This window comes from Protomyctophum bolini, assembly GCF_963924005.1.
Source record: "Protomyctophum bolini genome assembly, chromosome: 13".
NCBI lineage: Eukaryota > Metazoa > Chordata > Actinopteri > Myctophiformes > Myctophidae > Protomyctophum > Protomyctophum bolini.
This window is the reverse complement of record NC_137874.1, coordinates 8148336-8168335: the sequence shown is the minus strand read 5'-3', so window position 1 is coordinate 8168335 and position 20000 is coordinate 8148336. Positions and strand designations below refer to the sequence as shown.

The window sequence follows — 20000 nt, the reverse complement described above, 5'->3', positions numbered from 1 at the left end:
ACAGACATTAGTGCATCCCTGCTGTCCATGCTATACAGACATTAGTGCATCCCTACTGTCCATGCTTTATAGACATTAGTGCATCCCTACTGTCCATGCTATACAGACATTAGTGCATCCCTACTGACCATGCTATACAGACATTAGTGCATCCCTACTGTCCATGCTATACAGACATTAGTGCATCCCTACTGTCCATGCTATACAGACATTAGTGCATCCCTACTGTCCATGCTATACAGACATTAGTGCATCCCTACTGTCCATGCTATACAGACATTAGTGCATCCCTACTGTCCATGCTGGTCTGGTGAGTCGCGGGCGTGTGCACGAAACGAGAGCGAGCGCAAAACAACGGGAACCGCGCTCACGTAAACGTATGTTTGCGTTGTCGCACCGCGACTGCTCCCCAGTGCTCCGTGCAAAAACGCAGGTCTCGTTGAAAATGAACTATAGGCGCGTTTTATCGCTTCACGTTTGAAAGGCCCTTTAAAATCAACTCCTCCACCGTTACTGGTGTAATCCACAGTTAGGTCCATGAGAACAGTCCAAGTCTCTCTCTGATTGTCTCTCTCTCTCTATCTATATCTATCTCTCTCTCTCTCTCTCTCTCTCTCTCAGGACTACGACATCGGTAACATTGCCATGGTGAACGACACGGTGGGAACCATGATGAGCTGTGGCTACCGAGACCAGAGCTGTGAGATAGGAATGATCATCGGTGAGATTCAGACGTTTATATATAGTATTACTACTAGACCAGAGCTGTGAGATAGGAATGATCATCGGTGAGATTCATACGTTTATATATTGTATTACTACTAGACCAGATTCATACATTTATATATAGTATTACTACTAGCCCATTTAGACCTGACATCAGTAGCAAAGATTTGAGTTAAAAAACGTGGCCACGCTATGAGCTTGTAGATTTGCTATTTCTTCATTGGCTAAAGTATAAAATAATGCTTATAACACCAAAAGGGGTTCCCGTCCCAAAAGGTAGGATCACAAAGGCTGTGCAGGTATAGATCACTTGACATTTAATTTAATTTAAATTAAAGAAAAACATTTTTTGGCATCTGCCACTTGAATTCAGGTGACTTTGATTCATTGACATCAAAAGAGGCCTGTCAGCTCAAACCCACAATGCAATGTTTTGTTTTCAAGAGTGTTGCTGTGCACAAACATCTGTAGCATTACAAATGAAATACAACCCCCCCCCCCCCCCCCCCCCCCCCCAATTTAGGCATTTAGCAGACGCTCTTAGTCCAGAGCGACTTACATTAAGCAAGAACCAAGAATAAAAAAGCATGGTAATACATCAAATACATGCGAAGTAGTTATCATGAATCATACATAAGCTAAGAGCGTATCAGTGGAAAATGTATATGAATGAAACTATGCACTAGTATAAACTACACTGTACAGTGCTATGTTTACATAAAAGGCTATAAGTCTACATAAACTGCTCTCTTAAGTCTGCATAAAAATGCTATCTAAGATACATAAGTTGAGCCTTTTCATACGGCTGTAGGAGGTCGAGCAAACATATCTACATACATATCTACCTACATATCTTAAACTATTTCCAGCAATGGTATAATGATTTCTTCTTTGGGTATATAGATCTTGTTGAGCTGGTTATTTTGAAAGTAGCTCTCAAGTCAAAAAAGTTGTGGGCACCCCTGTACTCGAACAACAGCCATGGTTGTTACATCCCCGGGCCACCTTTTTTTGACCCACTAGCATTTCGATGGATCGACATACACAAGACAATCGTTTCTATTGTATTAACAGGACCATTGGCTCAGATCTATTCAGGTTGGAAGATGCAGATATAACTAAAGTCATCGTAAAAAGGATTAAGCACGGAACCAGTTCTGGAACCAACGTTGTTTTTGGTGGAAAAGGGGACTCTTTGGACACATAAGGGTCGATTTGGTTCTTCACTATCAATTTGGCTGGGGAGGGGGTCATGGACCACTGCTTAACACCCATTTAGACCTGAGAACGATTCTACAAATTCCTTCTAAATCCCGAGAAGTTTTCTGAAAAACCCTATGTTTCTATGTCAGTCGTTCTCAAACATTTCCATGTCAAGGACCCCCAAAAATATATGTAATTGGCCGCCGACCCCTCATCTGAAAATATGTCGTTCCAGGGGACCCCTCAGAGGCAAATATTTGAGTTAAAGAATATACATTCAAAGATTTGCGCCACATTTCCGAGATCTTTCAAAAATAGCAGACCTACAAGCTCATGGAGTGGCGCAGAGTGCCGTGCTACGAGCTTGTAGATCTGCTATTTTTCGATAGCTAAAGTATAACGTAATGCTTAAAACACCAAAAGGGGTTCCCGTTCAGAATGGGTTAACACCACTCTCTCTCTCTCTCTCTCTCTCTCTGTCTCTCTCTATGTCTCTCTCTCTCTCTCAGGCACAGGGACCAACGCGTGCTACATGGAGGAGATGAGGAACGTGAAGCGCGTGGAGGGCGAGGACGGCAGGATGTGCATCAACACGGAGTGGGGCGGCTTCGGGGACAACGGCTGCCTGGAGGACATCCAGACGGAGTACGACGTGGCCGTGGACCGGAGCTCCCTGAACCCCGGGGTTCACACGTACGTCAACTTGTAGATCAGCTGAGCTTGTAGATCAGCTATGTTCGGGGGCCGCGCAACCCAGCATTCTTTAGCTAGTGGAGTCTGGAGATGCGATGTAAATATTAGGGGCCGGGACTAATTGCGATTAATTAACTACAGAAAACGATTTTTTTCACCGCGGAACGTTGTCACTGGACAGTTTTTCAGACGGACCTGCGCACCAAGTGTCCGTGTCCTCTTCAGACGAAATAGGAAATTGGAAATAGGATCTAAAAGGCTATCCGATGGTAGCGTGGATTACAGCACAGTTGTGTGCAATTATTCAATAAAATAATTATTACCCCTATTACTACAAAAACAATGTTTCATTGCTTAAACTTATGTATTCACTATTCATTGATTCACTAGTATACCAAAATCCATTTGAAAAAATGGCTCTCACAGTTCTTAATAATAATATATATATGCGATTTAAAATGCGATTAATCTAGATTAATTAACTACAAAGCCTCTGATTAATTAGATTCGTTTTTTTAATCGAGTCCCAGCTAGTATATATATATATATATATACGACATGGACATGGAACGCAAAATACTGCGTTCAAGTTCAGGAGACTTTGGGGGAAGAAAAAAATTCTTTCACCGTAGTAAATGCTGCATTCATGGTCTGGAAAGGGCAGTTGTTTTACATTGATGTCTATGTGTGCACGTCCCTGCCCCACACACACGTCTCAATATTTGCCATTGACAATGAAAGGAGAAATTGGGTCAAACGTCCGCCATATGTTATGACGTGAATTTGTGCCGACACAAACATTAAATGCCGTTGACAATGAAGGGAAACTTTAACGTCACACGTAGACGAGCAAATCGGCAATCGCATACGTTCAGATGAGATGCGCTGTGATGATGTATAATGATGAGAGCGCCCCTCACTTCACACAGGTGTGATTTTTTTTTTTAAATCCACATTTATTTTAGATTTGAGCTGAAAAGCATTATTTTGGCTATTCAAAAATGGCATGCATTTTTAGCACTGTAGCCACCCATAAGGGACATGCTGAAGGTGAAAACAACAAGGTCACCCAAATCTTTACAACTTATGGTAATCAAATAATGTCGTCTAATGGATGCAGCTTGACTGGTTGGACCAGTTAGAGAGAGAGAGAGAGAGAGAGAGAGAGAGAGAGGTAATGCTGACTGATATAATTCATGGCTTCAGCTGCCTGACTCAGTGACATAACATTTATCTACTGTATATTGATAACCATGACATTGATGATTGTCCTACTACTGCATCAGAGGGACTGACTGTATACGTACAATAGATGCATACATGTTCCTGCTCATTCTGTTCCCATCGTGGTGTCCATGATCTGCTGAAGACGTCATAGATCCACTGTTTACTTACTTACTGTATGTAATTCTCTGTGTGTGTAATGCATGGCTGTGTGTTGGCATAATGTTCTCGGCGCCTGTGGCTCAGACGGATCTATATCCTCACCCACCACCCCAAAGGTTGGATGGAGACTTTTAACCCATTTAGGCCGGACATCGAATTTATTTTATATATATACCTATATTTCTATATCAGTGCTTCTCAAACTACTTCATGTCAAGGACCCCAACATGATATATAATTGGTCACCGACCCCCATCTGAAAATATGTTAGATAGATAGATAGATACTTTATTTGTCCTTTCGGAAAATTTGTTTTGTGCACAGCAGTCATCAGGATACAGAAAACGTATACAAACAAACAGATCACACAGTACATTGTCATTGACAATGAAGAAACAATGCCAACAGAAGGCCACCACTGCCACCAGTCATAGTTCCAAGAGGCATCACATCACACTTTATGCACGGAACTGGGATGGCGCCCGCTTGTTGTTCATAAGTCCTATACTTATGGGAACAAACGATCTTGAGGCCCTATAGCCTGCAGGGAGGTTACCATGTACCGTCGCCCTGGTGGTAGAAGATGGTATTGGCTGTGTGTTGTCCCTATGTTGTTCCAGGGACCCCCCCAGAAGCAAAAAGTTTAGTTAAAAACGTACGTTTGAAAGAATATATATGTTCAAAGATTTGCACCACATTTTCACGATTTTCCAACGGCTAAAGCATAACATAATGCTTAAAAACACCAACACGGGTTCCCGTCCAGAATGGGTTAAATTACAACACGGACATGACATTAAAATGATTTGTCTTTCCATGTGTCTGCCTGTCTGTCTGTCTGTCTGTCTGTCTGTCTGTCTGTCTGTCTGTCTGTCTGTCTGTCTGTCTGTCTGTCTAGGTTTGAAAAGATGATCAGTGGGATGTATCTGGGAGAGGTCGTCCGATTGGTTCTGGTGAAGCTCGGGGAGGAGGGACTTCTGTTTGACGGGCAGGTGTCGGAGCCACTGAGGACGCAGGGTGAATTCCAGACCAAGTTTATCTCGGACATAGAGGAGTGAGTCGTTCACTCATTCGTCCATTCATTCACTCATTCACTCGTGTGTGTGTGTGTGTGTGTGTGTGTGTGTGTGTGTGTGTGTGTGTGTGTGTGTGTACACAGATATGTACATGGGTGCAGTGCACAGATATGTACATGGGTGCACATAGGCTACTGTATGTGTCTGTGTGTGTGTGTGTGTGTGTGTCATTCAGTGGTTCCCAAACTTCTTCATGTCAACGACCCCCAAATGGACTCTAATTACCCCGCGAACCCCCATTTGCGCGCGTATGGTTAAAAACTAGTGTTTTTCAGTGTTCGACTTAGATTCAGGTGGCGTTTGACTTCAAATGTAGAGGTTAGGTACACAGGGGTTGGGGTTGGAGCGTACGTCTGAATTCTGCTTAGTTGCGCGCCTCTGTTTTTCTGTTTTCTTTCTCATAATAATGTCTCTTGGTCTCACTGTCTCTCTCTGGCCTAAAACTACATGGAACAACAGCCTTCCCACTTCCAGTCAGATCTGCCCCCTCCCTCCTTTAAATCTAGACTAAAACACACCTCTTCTCCCCTAACACATTCAGACTGTGTTTCATTTCACTGCAGCCATGTGACGTGTCCCATGTTTTTGTACATGCTGTCTTTGTTTATTGGTGTTTTCTCATGTTTCTTACATTTTCTGTGTTAACTGTTCTTTACTGTCTATTACTTATTATGCTGTTTTACCTCGATGTACAGCACTTGTTGTTGACACATTCTGGACGGGAACCCCCTTTTGGTGTTTTTTAGCATTATGTTATACTTTAGCTGTTGAAAAATAGCAGATCTACAAGCTCGTGGTGCCGCGCTACGAGCTTGTAGATCTGCTTTTTTTGTGTTTATCGTGGAAATGCGGCGCAAATCTTTGGATATATATTCTTTCAGAGCGAACGTTTTTAACTAAAATCTTTGCTTCTGGGGAGGAGGTCCCTGGAACTACATTTTCAGATGGCGATCCACGGCCAAATACATATCATTCTGGGGGTCCTTGACATGAAAAAGGTTGAGAACCACTGACATAGAAACATAGGTTTTTTGGATTTAGAAGACTTTTTCTTTTGAATAGAGGGTATGCGCACATCAAACCAGGAAGTTACAGTATGCGGGAACGCCTACTGAGTGCCAAAAAACTACTTTCTGGCCTTGACAGCCGAAACATCCAAACAGAAAAGTCCAATATGATTGCATTAAACGATGTTAAACGACGTTAAACTCACTTTGCCACTCGATTCGCCACTCACTTTATGGCATGTGCATAAATACCTCCTATCGTCCTCGGGTCTAAATGTGTTTAAATGTGCTTTAGAAATAAACTCTGTCGCTGTCTCTTTGTCTCTCTCTCTCTCTCTCTCTCTCTCTCTCAGGGAGGAGGGGGGCCTGGAGAGCGCCCGGGACGTCCTGGCGGCGTTGGGCCTGCAGGGGGCGGGGCCCGTGGACTGCCGCCTGGTCCGGTTGGTCTGCGACACGGTGTCCACGCGCTCGGCCTACCTCTGCGGCGCCGCCCTCGCCACCGTGGCCGAGCGCATCCGCAGGAACCGCGGCTGCGGCGCGGAGCGCCTGAGGACGGTGGTGGGCGTGGACGGGACCGTGTTCAGGAAACACCCAAAGTCAGTAATGCCTTCTGATTGGTTCCCTGACTGACTGACTAACCAGCATGCTGTCAGCCTTCTGATTGGTCCCTGACTGACTAACCAGCAGGCTCGTTCTGCCTTGTTCACCCATAGAGTTATATATGAATAGAGAAGACACCCGAGTTCTCCTCCCATCCATCCACTTGTATTAAGTTGCTCAAAAGCGCATGAGGCGATTTCACTCCTCCTTCCTGGTAGGAACAGAGTGCATTCTGGGATGGATTTGCCTCAAACACATGAACGCGCTGCCGTTGACTATCATTGTGCCGTTTGTGCGCGTTCACGTATGAAACATTCGTTCACGTGTCATGGCCTCAATCACATGAACGTGCGCAATGATAGTCAACGGAGCAGCGCTGGCTCGAGCTGCAATGACAAATTCGGCCACTATGTCCATTTCGCCTCAGGGTTTCCTCCGGGTGCCTTCTCTATTGTATATATACTCTAAGGTTCCACCTTGTTTATGTTGAATTTGTTAAAAAAACATGATGTGCCCCTGCATGCAGTCACCGTGCTGCACCCCGTGATGTTCCTTTTTTACTGACACCAAGTTTAAAATAAGAATTGAACTCACGGAATATCAATACGAGGCAACTGAAAAACATGTTATTTCAATGGTAGTGGATGGAGAGACGACAGCCAATGGGTGCGAAGAGGGGCACAACCGCACGGGCGGGACTTGACAAAGGCTGAATTCTCTCTCTCTCTCTCTCTCTCTCTCTCTCTCTCTCTCATCCTCTCTCCACTGACTCCACCTGCTGGTTGTGCGTTTGTGTTTTCCGTTTTGGGCATTAGCCCAGTGGTTCCCAGGCCCCCAGGGGCCGTCCTTGAGGGAGTTCCAGGGGGTACCTGATAGTTTGGAACCAAATGGACCCTTATGGGTCTGTAGCTCTGAGAGTGTACACATGGTTCCATTTGTACATTTGCCATTGATTTTACAATATAAATTGGGCGTCCCAGAGATAGAAATGCCATTAAATGGGGGTCCTTAAAATTAAACGGGTTTAGAATCACCGCTAGAGCCGTAAAAAATCTTCTCTTATGGGGGTCCCTGGCATAGCTTTTTCAAACGGGGTCCTTTGATATGAAATGGTTTGGGGACCACTGAATTAGCAGGTAGGAGGCGGGGGTTGTCAGTGCTTATAGGATTCACCTGGGCCTCATGCATGTTTCACTCTGTCATCTCTCTCTCTCTCTCTCTCTCTCTCTCTCTCTCTCTCTCTCTCTCTCTCTGGGAACTGGTCTGTCAAGCTTCAAGAAGAATGAAGATGTTCTGTTGTTTCATCTCTTGCAGTCGCTGTCGGACAGAAACCTCTTATCTCAATATTTATCTGGGTTTTTTTTTTCGTGTGAATTAATGCCCTATACTTCATCAATCATACAAGAGCGTTGCGCAAAAATAGCCGATCCAAGCTCCTCGTCTTCAACAATCAATTGTCTGCTATTTTCGCTGGTTTTCGAAAAGCTTTTTAAATGTGAAAGTGCACTTTGACGTTAGTGAATTTGAATGTCTGTGGGTTTTATAAATATTTAACTCACTTAATAAATATGAATAACTCCATTGGATCCAGTGGAACTGGAAATGGAAATGTTATTGTCAATAATGACAATAACAAAGAGATCATGTAGAATTACTGCGGTAGTAACAAAACATTATACATTGATTATGTATTACACACGTTGAGGCGCATGCAGGTCTATACTTCTAAATAATATATTGTTGCTGTCAGGCAAAAAAACATTATCTCCATATTTTATTTTATTTCTTTTCTCGTGAATTAGCTTGTCAATCTGCTACTTTTGCTCTTTTTTAATTTGAACCCTGAAAAATAACAATTTTGGGACATAATAATATGACGATATGAGGTTTCCACCCGACAGAGAAGGTATGTGTGCACTCAGTGTGTGTGTGTGTGTGTGTGTGTGTGTGTGTGTGTGTGTGTGTGTGTGTGTGTGTGTGTGTGTGTGTGTGTGTGTGTGTGTGTGTGTGTGTGTGTGCGCGCACACAGTACATGTAGGTGCAGTGCACAGATATGTACATGGGTGCACATACTGTGTGTGTGTGTGTGTGTGCACTGCAGTTCTAATATGCAAAGTGCTCCTCCGTTGCCTGTCAGCAGTTGGCAGTCATGCAGGGATTCTCCACTCCAGTGCTCTCCGTCTCCTGCCGTGTTTTGCAGGGTTTGATGAAAGCTGCACTCGGTCCATTCCTTCATGTTGTCCACCCAGGATTTTCTCCTTCTTCTAATTCTTCCCTCTCCCCCTACCCCCCCCCCCCCTTGTGACGTGACCATAACCACGCCGGTTCACGATGTTTTGCTGTCGAGAGTAGTAGAGAGGCTGCCTGTGTTTGTGTGTGTTTGAGCCATTTTGACATGATCAGATTCTAAAAATGTCTGTTTGAAAATGACAGTTTTCTGAAAAGGCTATGTTTCTGTGTCAGTCGTTCTTCGATTTTTTTCAACAAATAGCAGACCTACAAGCTCGTAGCGCGCCACTCGTAGCTTGTAGATCTGCTATTTTTCAATAGCTAAAGCAGAACATAATGCTAACACAAAAAGGGGTTCCCGCCCAAAATGGGTTAAATATTATTTGTGTGTGTGTGTGTGTGTGTGTGTGTGTGTGGGGGGGTGTGTGTGTGTGTGTGTGAGAGGGAGGGGTGCTGTGCATACATGTGCGTGCGCGTGTGTGCATGGTAGTCAGACAGACAGGCAGACAGACAGGTAAACAGGCATAAAGCAGTCATATGATTCATAACCTGATTGCCTGCATGCATGCATGCATCCATGCATGGGGAGCTTTGATCAGCTTTTCCGCAGCGCGCTGCCCTTGGATCTTGTCATTCAAAAGCAATGCTTGCCTGAGGGGAAGTATATATACTGTGGCTGGCTGCTGCATATAGCCTGTATACTGCTGCCCTAGGTCGTCTGCTCTGCTCTGCCTGGCTGGCTGGCATCAAGCCCGGAGTGGCTGGTCCATTCTGACTAGTTGGTATACATACACAATGACACAGCACCGTGAAATCGAGGTCGAAGCCGCGTCCATTTCGTCGGACTGAAACCAAGACGAAAAATGTCCGTCGACGACACACGGACAAACTAAATGGAAACGAAATAAAAACTATAGGCTATGATGACTAAAAACTATAAGACTACATGTACTGACAATTTAGATGGTTAGATAGGGGACTGCTAGTGGACAAGAGATCCAGTATAAGTCATTTTATAATATTGGTTGCATGCTGACAATAGCTGATCTACAAGCTCAGCGCGACGCGTCTCCGGGCCGATAGGTGTGAACGGTTTTGCCGACGTGCTAATGGGGGACGATTTAACCCATTCTGACCTGAGATCAGATTCATACGAGGTTTCCACTAGGACACACACTGGTCTGATGAACCCATTCTGACCTGAGATCAGATTCTAAAAATGTCAGTCGTTCTTCGAATTTTTCAAAAATAGCAGACCTACAAGCTCGTATCGCGCCACTCGGTGGCGCGATATGAGCTTGTAGATCTGCTATTTTTCAATACATAAAGCGTAACATGATGCTAACACCAAAATGGGTGCCCGGTCAGAATGGGTTAAAACAAAGGCGGCTTGCATGCTGTGGTGGTTTGCTACTAAACAGACATTTGCGTGCACAAGGGCTGCCAAAGTATAGGCTATCTTTTGTTGTTTTTCTTGTTTTTTTCGACCACCTTCTCTTCAAAAATTAGACTGGCCCAATGGACCATACGCCGGTTCCCCCCACTTTGAGAACCATAGATGGAACTCTCCTAACACCTCAGGAGTCAGGAGTTACTGGACCGTTCTGTCTACAACTATAATGCAACATGAAATTGTCTCTGTCGGGCGGGCGGTACCACACACGTCCAACACTGTTACTGTTCAGGATTCAAATGAAGAACATGGCCAAAAGTAGCAGATCTCACAAGCTCGAAACACGGCGCTTGTAGATCTGCATTTTTTTTATGCTTTGTATCTTGTGTGAACAAGTAGTAGAGCCGTTCATTTAAAGGGATAGTTCAGATTTTTTTTTTAACTTAAGCTGTATGAAATACTTGCCATTAATATAGTTGTTGCAACTGTATTAATTGATGGCCAGAGTACCAAAACCAGAGCAGAACTCCCACCACGGGACTCGATCAATTAATACAGTTGCAACCACTATATAATGGCAAGTATTTCATACAACTTAAAAATCTGAACTATCCCTTTAAGTCAGAATATGGAGATAAGAGTTTTCTGCCCTGACGGCAACGATATCCAGGTCGAAGGCCCTCCTTCACTGTTATCATCGTGTGTACAGGTACATAATGGTAAAGAGCTGCTTCTAAAACGGTTAGTTCCCCAATACTTCGTTCTGATTGGCTTGTTACCGTTGTAAATCTCACGATAATCCTCACCTTCAATCACTTTATATATCATTCCCAGCTGATCCCGCAGCGCTGTAGCAGAACTGGGGAAGGGGAGCACTTGATTGCCTTTAATTACACGCCCTGGGTAGGAGACCCTCCGCTACGCGGCGGGTCCAGGGGGGCAGTCAGACAGATATTTCGTGAAGCCACTAAGGAAATCGGGACTTCCTGAAAGTTCATATAATGGCCTGTTGTGGCGCTGTCATTGGGCCCAAAAAAACCCCCATAGCTCCATAGAGGTCCATGTATTTGGGCCCAACTTCACCTAGACTGTATTACCTTAATAGACATGGTCATGAATACTTTCTGCTTCCAGTCACTAGTTTAAAGGGACACTTCACCCTTTTTGCAAAAAAATATATGTTAATGACGTTTAGAAGCTTTAGATCACTTTCCTGGCGGTATTTATGTGTGTAATATGTGGTTTTAGATATTTTAGATTGTAGCAGTGAGCCTGTTGTCTCTGATGTCATGAACACTGGTCTCACTACCTTCCTGGACTACAATTCCCATAATTCTTTGGTGCACTGCTCCTCCTTGTGGATAGGGGGGAGAGCTGTCTTACTGAGACAACATGTAGTCCAGGAAGGAAGTGAGCCCAGTGTCCATGACATCAGAGACAACAGGCTCACTGCTACAATCTAAAATATCTAAAACCACATATTACACACATAAAGACCCACAGGAAAGTGTTCTAAAGCTTCTAAACATCATTAACATTAACAATATCTTTTTGCAAAAAGGGTGAAGTGTCCCTTTAAAGTCTCATTTCTCATGTCATAATATTCTTCTTGGAAAATTATGGTCCCATTTATTTAAAAAATGACCATAAAGTCGCGTATGTTCTGAGGGGCGTGGCTATGATCGGGAGCCACCCCCCCCCCCCCCCCCCCGTTCGAGTCAAAATAAAAACCAACGGGGGAATTAAGTCCCGCCTCGTTGTCTGGGCCAGCCAATGGGCCAGCTGGGCCCAAACGGATCTAGAAAAGATGGCGATTTACAATTCAAGGACTGACTGGCTTCATCTTACGTTCCATATCAGACCCGGAGAACGCTTTGTCCATATTTTATTTTTTTTACAGTCTATGGGCGGGTCTCACTACGCCTCTCTGCCATTATCCCATTTTGGGCGGTGACCCATTTTGGTGTTAGCATCATGTTATGCTTTAGCTATTGAAAAATAACAGATCTACAAGCTCATAGCGCGCCACCGAGTGGCGCGCTACGAGCTTGTAGGTCTGCAATTTTTGAAAAATCGAAGAGCGACTGACATAGAAGACATTTTTAGAATCTGATCTCAGGTCGGAATGGAAAACTGTCAGGATGTAGAAGACATTTTCAGAATCTGATCTCAGGTCAGAATGGGTTATAATTATAAAATACCCGGTATATAACCTGCATAACCCTCTTGTGGCTCATTGCTTTATTCTGTCCTTAATTCCCCTGCAGTTTCAGCGAGCGGCTGAAGTCGGCGGTGCGAGTGCTGGCGCCCCGCTGCGACGTCGGCTTCCTGGTGTCGGAGGACGGCAGCGGGAAGGGAGCCGCCATGGTGGCGGCCGTGGCGCAGCGCCTGGGCCTCATGTCCCGCCTCCTGGAGGACAGCGAGGGAGAGGACGACGACGACGAGGAGGAGGACTACGATGAAGACTCATGAGACTTAACCCCTTTAGGTCGGGTGTTTTATAAGCGTAATATGTACTTTAGCTATTGAAAAATAGCAGATCTACAAGCTATACGAGCTTGTAGGTCTGCTATTTGTTGAAAAATCGTGAAAATGTAGTGCAAATCTTTGAATATATATATATATACCGGTAATATACGTTTTTAACTCAGAAATTTGCTTCTGGGGGGGGGGGGGGGGTCCCTGCCTGGAACAACATATTTTCATATTACAGTATATATTTTTGGGGGTCCTTGACATGAAAACGTATGAGAACCACTGACATATAAACATTTTTAGAAGGCATTTTGTAGTGACAACGAAGGGAGAAATACGACCTCGAGTGACGTACACCCAGGATGTTTTTGAGTGGTGCAACCACTCCTATAGACGGCTATGTGTGTGGCTGTGGCTGTCCCTGTGTCCCTGGCTGTGTCTGAGCACGAAAATAGCGTTATAGCGTTTGTTCACCACCGAGTGTCACTGTTGCACAGCCTAACGCAGGCGTTCAGGACGACATGCAGAATCCAGGTCTGGTGAGTCGCGGGCACGCGTGCAACAAATTCACAGGACCACGCTCACGAAATTATGCTTGCGTGTTGCCGCTCGACTTCTCCGCACGCACAGAAACGAAAATACGCAGGTCTCATTGAGAATGAACTATAGGCGCGTTAAATCACTTCCGTTTGAATGAAACTAACAATTAGTCATTTGAGTTTTCATGAATGTTTTTCTTGATTTGCAGTCCACATTCTATCACATTTAGAGCAGTGGTTCTAAAACTTGAATACAAGGAGAACTTCCATATGTATTTATATTTTCTTTCTTTCTTTCTTGTATTCTTTCAATTATTTTTCAACTCTTCTATCTTTATTTTTCAAATATGTTATACAAACAGGGTGAGGAAATTATAAAAAATAAAATAAAGAGGAAGGTATTTGAAGTATTTATTCCAAATGTGTGGAATGGAGTATATTCACAGTCATATACAGTACATCATCTGCGACTTTTGCTACTTTGAATGCCGAAAAGTAACAGTTTTGGACATTGGAGCTTTCCACCCGACAGAGTCAATATTCTCAATCATATATAAAGTGAGAGTGCCATGTTGTAGATGGCCTGTCTCGTGAACAGTGTTGCCAACTCTGGTGAGAGAAATAAGCCAAGCCACCTCCAAAAAACAAGCCAACTCTTTGAGAGAGAAATACGCCAAAACTCCCCCCCCCCCCCCCCCCAAAAAAAAAACAGCCAAAACAAGCCCAATAATATGGACATTATATTCCTAAAAAAAAGATTTGATGCATGTATCATTAAAATACTATACTGTTACACTGTATGTCTATAATAATGAATGTATTTGGTCGTCAGTATACACACATACTAATAGCCAGGGCTTAATAAGTAGAGACACCTGACCGATTCTGTCACTCAATGTGATTCAAGAAATGGAATGCTGGCTCGTTCGAGTTTCAAAACAAGCCACCGAATTTTTTAAACAAGCCCAAAAAAAAAAACCCGCAACCTGCGACTCAGGAGGAAGTAACCCTGTTAGTGATAGTGAATGATGGCCTGTGTATAGCCATGAGTGACATGCATAGCTCTCCCCCTTCTGCTTTTTATGCTGGTCTGATCTTATCAATGTCATTGTCTTGATGGCATTGTTCCTGCTGCTCTGCTCTGTTCTGTGGCACCCTGCCCCCCCGTGGGGGGTCTTTGTCTGGTGTCACTGTTGTTGCTGCTCTGTTCTGTCCTGACCAGAGGGGGGTCTTCCGTCTTTGGCTGATGTCATGTCACTGTCGTATAGCGACACTGTAGTAGGTGTGCAACGGTTCATACATTTCACGGTTCAGCGATGTCACAGTTAATCGTACATTTTCGATACAGCAAAAAAAAAAAGAATCCAGATAAATGTCCTTGATTTTTCTTTACTGCAACTTGGGAGAGCGGGAGTCGTATTACTGAAGGAGTCTCAAATAACAGTGGCATTATTCGCTGGCAAATTAACCAAACTCTCGTCTCTCTCCCTCTCTCTCTCAACCGCACACAGATGTAGCAACTTTGTTTGACTTGTTTCGGTCTGCCTCGTGAAGTGCAGAGCACATCATTATTAGAAGTTGATTTAACTAACCACTTAAACCTTAAACCCCTCCATTCTTAGTAACAAACGGACCTGTAGTTGAAACTGCACTGTGCAACTGTGGTCTTAAGTGGTCTTGACAGATATCAGTAGGAAAGCTGAGAGGGATACACTGTACACACACACACACACACACACACAAGAGAAGCCTCAAGGCTCTGTCGGGATTTGATCCCAGTTCCCAGGCCAAACTATTACATCACCAAACACCTATAAACAAGCAGCCAAGGACAGAGGTATATATGTAATGTAACTAAGAGAAGAGATTGAGCAAGCACTCAGTGGAGTAATTCAACGTACTAATAACTAAAGTACTAAAAAAATCGGGTGCCACGGTTCAGGTATAGTCGTTGACGCCGAGGAGCGAGGAAGGCCTCCGGGCCGAAGCGTCGGTCGGTGCACACTATGGAACTTTCCTCTATTCTACCCCGGGATCCAATCTGATTTCAATGGGTAATTCCTGTCATTCCTGCTTGCTCAGGGGATAAATCGAATCTTAGGTCAAAATGCCAGATCCTTTGTCTTAGTACGTGAGACATGACCTTTGACACAATCTAAATGTCTGAATATTACTACCGTATTTATATACAGATTTGACCTTGCATTTTTTTGTGCCTTAAGTACAATATGCAGGTACTTTTACTTCACTAACATTTTGATATGGCTATCTTATATTTCTAGTATGTCGTTAAGTGAGAAACTAAAAAGAAGAAGAAACTGAAATCTGATTACTTCTGCCTACCACGATAAGGTATTAATTATCTTTGTTAATTATATATATGGTGGATTAGGTTGACTAAAAGAAAATACCAATTGAGCCGTGCAGGCAGTCTGGCCGGTCTAATAACAATACGACATACATCTTGTGTTAGCTTTATGTTTTTAAGGTTTTAATGTTTACCGGTAGAACTATAATTTGCCTGTCTGCCTTTCCCAGTTTCCGCCATTCCCCATTGTTATTATAACATGTGAAATGCAAACCGCCATGTGTTAACTATAGACGTTATGAGCGGAAGGAAGGGAAATGTCAACTAGACTTCCCTCAGGTTTATTATTATAAAGGGAAGACGTCAAGACGATAAACTACTGCGTTTTCTGTTTTTTTTATATTGAGGCAGAGAAAGAGAGAAAGCAGAGAGAGAGAGAGAGACAGCGTAGGAGGGAGACGGTATAGGAAAGCTGAGAGAGACGGTGAAGTTGAGAGGGAGACAGTGTGTAAGGACAGACAGACATATAAGGAAGTTGAGAGGGAGACAGTGTGTAAGGACAGACAGACAGATAAGGAAGTTGAGAGGGAGACAGTGTGTAAGGACAGACAGACAGACAGACAGATAGGGAAGCTGAAAGGAAGACAGTGTAAGGACACACGGATAATATTAATACGAAGGCTGAGTGGGAGGAAGACAGCGTAGGAGAGGTACAGGTGAACTCTACGATGTAATCAATCACTTACCAGTGATTCCAGGACTCGCTTTTTTATACCTGTATTTACATAAATCTCAGATTATAATTTCTTATCTTTGATACATAACTATAGAGATCATGCGTACTGATTTGCATGAGATTTGGATACAATCTGAAGGAGTAATATCAAAAAATGTGTTTTTACATAAGTCAGCCTCCTGGTGGCGCTATTAAATGCAGGTCAAAGGTTTTTTACTTGGCCTTTCTCTAGGGAGTGTGCATACAAAGTTTTACACAGATCGGTGCAGTTATTATAGGTAAAAAGACAAATGGGCCAGTTATAGCGCCACCACGAGGCTTATGTGAAAATGTACAAGTGGCATTTCTTCCCTCTGCCTAATGGGAACGTGTGCATACTTTCACAGAAATCGCACGCTGTGTTCATGATTTGAGGCATTTTGTTCAAAACGGACCAATCCATGCAAACTTTGGAAGGCAATCTTAGCCAATGGGGATTAAATATGGGGACGTGGACAGGTCCGTAATTGATAACATGACTGTAGAGATACCGATTTACCGATTTGCGTGATGTGTGGATAAAATGTGTACGAGTAAAATAAAGAAATGTGTGGAGCAAAGGTCTGCCTCATAGTGGCGCTATAACAGGCCGGGCCAACAGGGCCGGAGATTAGCTGTACACAGACAGGCGGACGGATAGACACACGGACACACACGTGGACAGAGTGCAAAACATACATGCGTCCCGCCTGGGGGTCGTCCCTATGTTCCCTCAGCCCTATGTTCCCTCAGCCCTATGTTGTTCCATTCCAAAACAGACCCTATGTTCCCTCAGCCCTATGTTGTCCCATTCCAAAACAGACCCTATGTTCCCTCAGCCCTATGTTGTCCCATTCCAAAACAGACCCTATGTTCCCTCAGCCCTATGTTGTCCCATTCCAAAACAGACCCTATGTTCCCTCAGCCCTATGTTGTCCCATTCCAAAACAGACCCTATGTTCCCTCAGCCCTATGTTCCCTCAATCCGATAAGTGTAATAAATGTAATAGTGTAATAAGTATAATAGTGTAATAAGTATAATAGTGTATAGTGTAATACAGACAGCATTTTTTCCCCAATGAAATTGGCTGACAGCTTGTCTCGTCTCGTCATAATAATAGGTTCATAATAATTACTAAAATTAATTAACTTATAATTATATCGGTCGGCCTCACGGTGGCGCTATAACAGCCCACTTTACGTTTTGGCTTATAACTCTTGAACCATATCTTGTGTACGGTTGCAAGTTGGTCATCCGTCAACTTTTTGCAAGATTCTATAACCTGGACGTGGCAGAGCTTGCTATGACTCACGTAGTCCTGGGTGTCGCCTCTAGACGAGGCAGGTCACGTACATAGACTTTTAGGTTGGGGTAACTTATGTGAGTTGACCCTGGTATACCAGTATAGGGCATAGGGCATACCCTGGAGCATTTAGGTCAGTGGTAACCAACCTTTTCAAGGTGAAGTTAGCCCTTGGAGCATATAAGGGCAAGAGGGCACTTACTGTGTCATGGCGCAAAAGGCCCATTCATAGTCGAATGAAACTGTGTGCCTGTGGCAGCCAGGGGTCCCTGGAAGGGCCTCTGCTGTGTTTATATGCTGGTAGAATCTAAAGCAGCAGCATCAAATATTTGCAAGAAAAACTAAATATGTCAAAATGGGCAGATTGTTTTACAGCCCAAAACACGCCTTCATTGAGTTGAGTGACAGCTGACATGACAAGCCTCTGTTACGGCACTCCTTATATTAGGACCCCAGAGAACCAATGGGGTAGAACACTCCTTATATTAGGACCCCAGAGAACCAATGGGGTAGAAGACTCCTTATATTAGGACCCCAGAGAACCAATGGGGTAGAAGACTCCTTATATTAGGACCCCAGAGAACCAATGGGGTAGAAGACTCCTTATATTAGGACCCCAGAGAACCAATGGGGTAGAACACTCCTTATATTAGGACCCCAGAGAACCAATGGGGTAGAAGACTCCTTATATTAGGACCCCAGAGAACCAATGGGGTAGAAGACTCCTTATATTAGGACCCCAGAGAACCAATGGGGTAGAACACTCCTTATATTAGGACCCCAGAGAACCAATGGGGTAGAAGACTCCTTATATTAGGACCCCAGAGAACCAATGGGGTAGAACACTCCTTATATTAGGACCCCAGAGAACCAATGGGGTAGAAGACTCCTTATATTAGGACCCCAGAGAACCAATGGGGTAGAACACTCCTTATATTAGGACCCCAGAGAACCAATGGGGTAGAAGACTCCTTATATTAGGACCCCAGAGAACCAATGGGGTAGAAGACTCCTTATATTAGGACCCCAGAGAACCAATGGGGTAGAACAAACGTTCCGTCCTCACTGCATGTTACACTTTGCTAGTGCAATTAATTCACAGTATAAAATGTAAACCTTCATAAAAACTAAATAATTAAATAATTAAACAGACTCTTAGGTTAGGTTGTTTAGATGTGCTTCCCTGTGGGTTTGAGATGGTTAACATCGGTAGACTGTAAACAACTTGACTGCGTGTACTGTACGTGCGTTTGATTTGTGAGTTCTCTTGGCACAGTACCATGGGTGTGTACGCATAACAAAACCATGATGCTTCTATGCAACGATTGGTATGAAAAACATAATTGAAGCTGAGAAGTGTCGGCTATGTGGTTGACACGCACTGTGAGAAGATGAGTTCAGATATGTACCAGTGCCACTGTCTGCTATTTTGTTTAAAGCTGCATTACACCTCAAGCAGACTGAAATTATGAACCCTTTTGGGTGTTCTTTTGTCCATAAAGTGATGCTATTCTTGTGTGATCCTCAAAACAGGATTTGATATATTCAGACTAAAATTATTAATATTGCCACCACCACCAATAACCATGATAATACAGCAGCTATCTGCACCCGGGGAAATCACTTTGCCAGCTTGTGAATGTGATGGACATTTCCATTAATATTTTATTTTTGCCACGGACATGCAAAACAAGTGATCACAAAACACAAATGTATACAAATGTACACAAATGTACACAAATGTATAGCCTATAGTACTAATTGACTCTTGACGTGTCATAGTGCAAAACAAGTGATCACAAAACACAAATGTATACAAATGTACACAAATGTACACAAATGTATAGCCTATAGTACTAATTGACTCTTGACGTGTCATAGTGTCTACTCTATTCCACTGCGCTACACATTTTAAAATAAGTCATTTATCAAAACTTATTTTTGGGGAAAAGCCGATCTACAAGCTCACAACACATTACGGCATGTTGTGACCTTGTAGATCAGCAATTGTCCTTTCTTCTTAGCCTATAATGACAGGCCCAAAATTGGGATTTCAGGGTAAAAATTGCTATATAGTCACCCAATTTACCCAGAAAGACTGGGAAGTTATCCACTGTATACTGGCAGGTGGCCGTCCAGACAGGCATTATATGTGGCATAATGCATGGTCCAAGTATATTCCATGTTTGGGATTTCAATAAATGGGTCTTCCGTGTTATACAGTAAGTAGGCTACAGTTGCAGTCCGAGAAAGGGACACTTAGCTGCAAAGGTGAATGGGTGCGCAGTATACTTAATATTAGGTTAT

General features: G+C 43.5%; 1 protein-coding gene across 1 annotated transcript in view; it reads left to right on the top strand.

The window, feature by feature from the left end:
• Positions 1-12941, top strand: part of LOC308326856 (hexokinase-4-like) — a 31725-nt gene extending 18784 nt beyond the window's left edge. The window contains exons 7-11 of the mRNA XM_080779903.1: positions 622-721; positions 2439-2622; positions 4907-5062; positions 6445-6687; positions 12581-12941. Of these exons, the coding sequence (XP_080636029.1) occupies positions 622-721; positions 2439-2622; positions 4907-5062; positions 6445-6687; positions 12581-12785 (888 nt within the window). The 3' untranslated portion in view covers positions 12786-12941. The remainder of the gene's footprint in view (positions 1-621; positions 722-2438; positions 2623-4906; positions 5063-6444; positions 6688-12580) is intronic.
• The last annotated feature ends 7059 nt before the right edge of the window (positions 12942-20000 follow it).